Source organism: Nematolebias whitei, chromosome 9 (assembly GCF_014905685.2).
Source record: "Nematolebias whitei isolate Nwh7 chromosome 9, NemWhi1, whole genome shotgun sequence".
In the NCBI taxonomy this organism is placed as follows: Eukaryota; Metazoa; Chordata; class Actinopteri; order Cyprinodontiformes; family Rivulidae; genus Nematolebias; species Nematolebias whitei.
Window position 1 is genome coordinate 7,716,816 of NC_056506.1, and position 7,175 is coordinate 7,723,990.

Sequence of the window (7,175 nt, forward strand, 5' to 3'; positions counted from 1 at the left end):
TCATGTGGTGGGCTTATCCAAGATTTTAAATTGGACATTCGTCACAAACAAGGGACAGAAAATATTATGAAAGACACATTGCCCAGGTTTGAAACGTAAGCCTGTGTTTATTATATGGGCTTTTGTTTTAAGGGGAGGGGTGTTACGGCTTCCAGCCTGTATCGATTTTCTTCTTTTGTAGTTTTCTTTTCTGTACTGCCTGGTTGCTGCAAGCTCTCTGCCTCCCTTTACTGGTGGACTCTCGACCAAGGCTTCAAGGCTTACCTGTCCAAAAATGATTGGCCGGAGGAGGTTTGGACAGCACTGCCCATCCACCAGCGACTGCCAGAAGGAGGAAGATCATAAAAGCCAGCCCTGCCCTTCAGTCAGTGCTGCTTAGTGTGCAGTATGCCAATTTTTGGTGGTGCAGCCAAACTGTTTCCAATTGTGTCTTGCTGTGTTTTATTGAATCTGATAGATTGTGGCCTTTGTAGCAAAGACAGATTTGTGTGTTTGGAGATTTCATTCTCATTGTGGAGCCACTTATTAGTTTGATCTTTGTTAGTTGGGGTTCTGCATTTTGTTTGGTTTGGAATTTTCACTTGTTTTCAAGTTGTTGGGTCATTTTTCAGAACAAGGTATTCTTGGTGTTTTTAGTTAATCTGTGTGAAGAATGCCAGCTATTGCTGTGTTTAAACTCAGCCAAAAATAAATCGTCTTTTATTATTTTTTTACACAAACTTTTGTCATGTCATTTATGTTGCGTCCAAAACGAGCCGGGATGTAACAATGAAGTATTATGTTGGCTCTTGGGTAGCTCCCCCGGCTACGAAATAAACCAGATTTTTTATTTTTTATTATATAGAACCAGTTCAGAACTGGTCCTAGGACCAAAACAAATTTGGTGGAAAACACTTTTTAAAAATCATTTACAGACAGCTTGATAACCAAGACATAATTGATCGACAAACTGAGAAAAAGTTCTGAGTACTGAACACTGTGATGGTCTGACACAAATACCCCCTCACCCCCACAATACTGGTCAAATAACACACCCTGCTTCCTCTCCATGTTAAAAAAAACATTTATAAAAGGACAAGCCATAGAAAGCACAAAATCACAGCACAGTTTGTACAAGAAACAAATATGGACAGTCCAACTAAGACAAGTCGTCAAATTCCTACATTTTACAACCTTAAGTGTCACCAAAAAAACAAACAAAAAGGGTCATTTTCAGATGTAAAATGTACATGTACATGTATACATTCTAACCATTGTGTTCATTAGACTGCAGCTCAGCTACGATTAGCTAACCCCATCCTAGAACATAAAATTTAGGTTAGGTTTTTAAAAAAAGAGCAGGTTGTTTCAAATAGTCTTTTTGAAAAGAAAAACATATTCAACCTTAAATGTTCATCAAATGCATCCCACACAGAAACACAGGCAGTGTTTGTCTGCCAATGTCTTTAATGTTTGTTTTTTCGTTTTTCTTTCTGTTGATCAAAGAAACAATCAACCTGTCCAAATCCTGGACTGTTTGGACAAAGTTGGTCTTTGTCACACAGTGACATGCAAGGCCACCATGTTGGGAACACACCATATTCACAACAAACAGCATTTCACACACAAAAAAAAAAAAAACTTTTTTTTTTTTGCCAGGAAAATGACTAATTCAGACTACGGATGGACTATGTTTGGATCTACACTTGTCCAGGTCCAGGGCTATTGAACTGATCTGCTACCATTTAAAGAGAGACAGAGAAGAAAATACAAAATGTTTCTTTTTTCCTTCTTTTTTGTTTAATAAAAGGCTTTGTGATGGTTTAACCAACCACCCCGATCTTGTTCAGAGCCCATGGCTCTCCTCTGGTGTGTGTAACCCAGTCCATCAGTCCGGTTGGTGTGTCTATGTATGGATGTAGAGAGTGTTTACTTGTGTTCTTTCGTGGGAGCAAAATAGAGCTCCATGGGTTTGTTGACCTTCCAGTACTTCTCGCTGACCAACTCCAGGGAAAAGGAGCCATTTAGAACCTGAGAACAAAGTTAAACAGCTTAAACGTGTGCCAACAATGCACCACTTTAACATAAAAAAATTATTAGTCTTTTCAGCGTTTTTGTTACCTAAACATGGATGAACACTACTGCCTAATGGTAGGACTTTTTAGAGTTTTTGTCATTTTTTTTCTGTCATTCTTTGAGCATTGCTTCTTTTCAGTTTTCATGATTCTTTTTATGCAGCCAAACACCGTGGTGGAAATTAAATCAAACTGTGCATTTCTAATTTTCTTAGTTTCAGTGTAATGGATAAGGACCAAGAGACCAGGTGTGGTCATCAAGGCTAGTCAGTCTGTTACAGATCAAGTTTATTACCAACAGTGGTGGGCACAGCTAACCAAAATGTTAGCTTTGCTAACCCATATTCCCGCTAACTAAAAAAAATTAGCTTTGCTAAACCGCTAACACGACTGTCGTTCAGTCTGTGTCACACATCTTTGTCTACTTCCAGTTAAAGCTATATCAACAAATCATGTTACGTGTACACGTAGTCAGCCAATAGCATGCCTAATGGACTCTTCGAGACACGCCCACAACAGACAAGAACAAGCTTGCAAAACTTTTTTTTTCAAACAGTCTTTTTATTATTTTTTTGCCTTTTTTGGCGGCTGTGGCTGAGTGGTTAGAGCAGTCATCCTCGAATGCAAGAGTTGGGGGTTCGAATCCACCAGCAGTCACATGTCGAAGTGTCCCTGGGTAAGACACTGAACCCCTCATTGCCTCCGATGTGTGTCCCATCAGTGTATGAATGTGATCTAAAGCATTGATTAGTCTCTTTATAATGATTGGTTCAATTAGCTTTGCAAAGATCTAGTAGATTTCAACTCAATTTATTTATACAGCGCCAAGTCACAACCAAAGTCGTTTCAGGGCACTGCACAGAAACTTTTATATACACTGTCTGGCTCCCCCAAAAAAATGTTGCCACCAAAAAAATAGGTCATACACTAATATTTTGTTGTCACTGTGGCATTGCTTCGATAAGCTTCTGTAATATGCTTGTGAAGATTCTTAGTCATCCAGGACACGATGAATTCAAAAAACGTTCAATACAAAAACAACTGGACTTTATTTGTAACAGAAGACGTTTCGATCCTCATCCAAGGAGCTTTTTCAATTCAATGAGCAGTGAGTGAGAGATTCAGGTTATAAGGCAGAGTGAGATAAGACACACACACACATATGTAGATTTGCCAAGTCACACCTCCACACTTTAACAGTAGGGGCTTCTTAAAGTCTTTGTTACTCTAATTCACAGATGAGACCCCTCTGTTCCCATCAAGTGTGAAAACTGGCTGGGAATCAGTCTTAAAGTTGCACTATAGGTTTTTGGAAGTGGAAATCTGAGGCCCCCTCCTCTGTTAAGAGATGGCTTTTCCCTTTTTACATAAATTGCTTCCTTCACCCCCCTCTCAAACCATCTGTGTTCTCGGTCCAAAATGTGCACATTTTGGTCCTCAGAAGAGTGTCCCTTATTTGTGAGGTGGAAGTGAACAGCTGAGTCTTGTCCAGAGGAGGTGGATCTCCTGTGTTGAGCCATGCGTCTGTGAAGAGGATGTTTAGTTTCTCCACTGTAGAGGTCTGGACAGTCCTCGCTGCATTGGACCACATACACTACACCACTCTGTTTGTGTATGGGTGTTTTGTCCTTAGGGTGGACCAGCCTCTGTCTGAGAGTCCTGCTGGGTTTGAAATGTACTGGGATGTTGTGTTTGTTGAAAATCCTTCTGAATTTCTCTGATACTCCAGCAACATAAGGGATGAAAATGTTTTTATGTCTGTTGTTCTCCTTTTTCTATTTAGTAGTGTGTTTTGTAGATTTCCTCGCTGACTTGACAAAAGCCCAGTTAGGATATCCACATGTTTGGAGAGCTTCTTGAATGTGTTTCTGTTCCTTTTCTTTCCCTTCTGTCTTCGTGGGGACGCGTTCGGCCCGATGCTGTAAAGTTCTGATGACAGAGAGTTTGTGTTCCAGTGGATGGTGGGAGTCAAACAGAAGATACTGGTCTGTGTGGGTTGGTTTCCTGTAAACTTCAATGTTAAGGCTGTCCTCTCTTTCCATCTGAACCAAACAGTCCAAAAAAGGCAGCTAGTTGTCGTTAGCATCTTCTCTGGTGAACTTGATGTTATCGACCGAGTTAATGTGTCTGGTGAACGCTTCTATTTCCTTAGCTTGGATTTTGACCCAGGTATCATCCACATATCAGAACCAATGGCTTGGCGTTGTTCCCTCATAGGAGCTTAAAACTTGATGCCACTCCATTTTTGTTTTTATTTCCAGAAGAAGAAAAAGTCTCTTCAGAGGTTTGTGTGTTGTTTCTTTCAGAATTTCTTGGCGCAGCGCCACCACAGGCGAGCGGGGGAATAGGTTGGTTCAACAGGTTGGCTCGACTGCACAGTGCAGTGTGAATGCAAACGCACCAGCTCAAATGTAAACAAAATGTCATGAATATTGGTCCCCAATCGAACCGAGTCTACCGGACTATCAGGTGTGAAAACAACCTAAGTCCACTCCTGTACTCACTATTTACACATGACTGTACCGTCAAGCACAGCTCTAACATCATCCTCAAGTATGCTGATGACACCACCATCATGGGCCTCATCACCAACAATGACAAGAGTGCCTACAGAGACGAGGTGAAATCACTGACCAGCTGGTGTCAGGAAAATAACCTCTCTCTAAATGCCAGCATAACAACGGAGATGATAGTGTACTTCAGGAAACAACGTGGAGGCCAACAATCCACCATCAACATAAACAACGCTGAGGTGGAGCAAGTCAGCAGCTTCAAGTTCCTCGGCTTTCACATTACCGAGGATTTGTCCTGGACTTTACATACAGACACTGCAGTCAAGGAAGCCAGACAAAGACTCTACTTCCTAAGAAGTAGAAAAGTACTAAAAGTTAAGATAAGAAACAGCAAGGAGGTGTACAAGAAGAAGCTGGAAAGCAGGCTCCAACAGAACAATATCAGAGAGGTGTGGTCAGGGATGAAAAAGATCACAGGCTTCAAGCAGAAGGAGGATCAGAAGGATGGAAGCCTGGACAGAGCCAATGAACTGAACACATTCTTCAATAGGTTCAGTTCAGGAACAAGCTCAGCATCCTCCTCTCTTGCCCACAGCCAAACATACATACCACCCTCCACTGACCCAAGGCTGTCCTGTCACACCTCAAATATTGTATCTACCACCTCAGTCATGGACCCTTCTTCTACATATTGGGCTTCAACCAAATCAGAAGATGCTGATACCTCCTTTGCCTCCCTCCTCTGCGTCTCCAGAAGTCAGGTGAGGAAGCAGCTGGAGAGATTGAACTGGAATAAGGCTGCAGGTCCAGATGGTGTCAGTCCCAGAGTCCTGAAGGTCTGTGCAGAGCAGCTCTATGGGGTTCTGCAGCACCTCTTCAACCTTAGCCTGACCCAGGAGAAGGTTCCAGTGTTGTGGAAAACATCCTGTCTTGTTCCAGTGCCAAAGAAAACTCACCCATCAGTTCTCAATGACTATAGACCTGTTGCCCTGACTTCCCACATCATGAAGGTCCTAGAGAGACTTCTGCTGACCCACCTGACTAGACAAACAAGCACATATCAGGACCCACTGCAGTTTGCTTATCGGCATCGACTTGGAGTTGAAGATGCCATCATACACCTGCTTCAGTAAACTCACTGTCATCTAGAAAAGGCAGACAGCACTGTGAGAGTCATGTTCTTTGATTTCTCCAGTGCATTTAACACAATCCAGCCTGATTTGCTTTGTCAGAAACTTCAGAAGACTCAGGTGGAGGCCTCAACAATCGCCTGGATCAAAGACTACCTGACAGACCACGGCTTGTGAGACTGAAGGGTTGTGTGTCTAACCAGGTGGTCAGTAGCTCAGGAGCACCACAGGGGACTGTACTCTCACCATTCCTTTTCACTCTGTACACCTCAGATTTCCAGTACAAAACAGACTCCTGTCATCTGCAGAAATATTCTGATGACTCTGCAGTGGTCAGGTGTATCAGAGATGGACAAGAAGCTGAGTACAGGGAACTGGTGGTCCGCTTTGTGGCATGGTGTGGAAACAATCATCTCATCTTGAATGTGAACAAAACAAAGGAGATGATTGTACATTTCAGGAGAATCAGGAACAGGTCCAACCCTATTTTCATCATGGGAGAAGAAGTGGAGGTGGTGGTGAAGTATAAATACCTTGGAGTTCACCTGGACAACAGACTGGACTGGAAATGCAACAGTGAAGCGTCTACAAGAAGGAACAGAGCAGACTGTACTTCTTGAGGAAGCTTAAGTCCTTCAACGTTTGCAGCAAGATGCTGCATATCTTCTATAAGTCTGTTGTAGAGAGTGCCATCTCTTCTGCCATCATCTGCTGGGGGAGCAACACCAGAGCAAGTGACTTAAAAAAGATCAACAAGCTCATAAAGAAGGCTGGCTCAGTTCTGGGGACTCCTCTAGAACCTTTGGTAATGATTGTTCCAAGAAGGATTCTTCATAAAATGAAGAACATTATAGACAACCCTCAGCATCCTCTTCATCAGATTGTCATACAACAACAGAGTGTCTTCAGTCAGAGGCTTCTTCAAATCCGTTGTAGGACAGACGCTACAAGAGATCCTTCCTGTCCACAGCCATCAGCATCTATAACAACTCATTAATGAAACCAGGATGATGAGTTACCGCAACATATAATTTCCCTCTGGGATTAATAAAGTATTTTTGAATTGAATTGAATTTGAATTGAATTGAAGACTAATGAAGTTTGGTACAAACAACAGCATCTTCACCAACTTTTATAGGTGCAGCATTAAGAGCCTGCTGACAGGCTGCTTCACAGGGAGGTACATGAACTGCATCAGTCAGAGCCGGAAAGCTCTATAGCGGGTGGTGCAAACAGCAGAGGACATCACTGGGAGCAGTCTCCACACGTCCAAGACATCTACCACAGTCGATGTCTGCGTAAAGCACGCAGCATCATTAAGGATCACACTCACCCAGCACAAGGACTCTTATGTCTACTACCCTCAATCAGACGATACAGGAGTCTGCCATTGCGTACAAAAAGACTAAAGGACAGCTATTACACACAAGCTGTCAGATTACTGAACTCTCGATAAATAACACTGAACAAACTGGCAA

The 7,175-nt window shown here is 42.4% G+C and overlaps 1 protein-coding gene across 1 annotated transcript in view; it reads right to left on the reverse strand.

Moving 5' to 3' along the window:
• Positions 1–1,045: 1,045 nt before the first annotated feature.
• The window catches only part of rnf2 (ring finger protein 2), a 51,132-nt gene continuing 45,002 nt past the window's right edge, over positions 1,046–7,175 (reverse strand). The window contains exon 9 of the mRNA XM_037682060.1: positions 1,046–2,010. Within this exon, the coding sequence (XP_037537988.1) occupies positions 1,909–2,010 (102 nt within the window). The 3' untranslated portion in view covers positions 1,046–1,908. The remainder of the gene's footprint in view (positions 2,011–7,175) is intronic.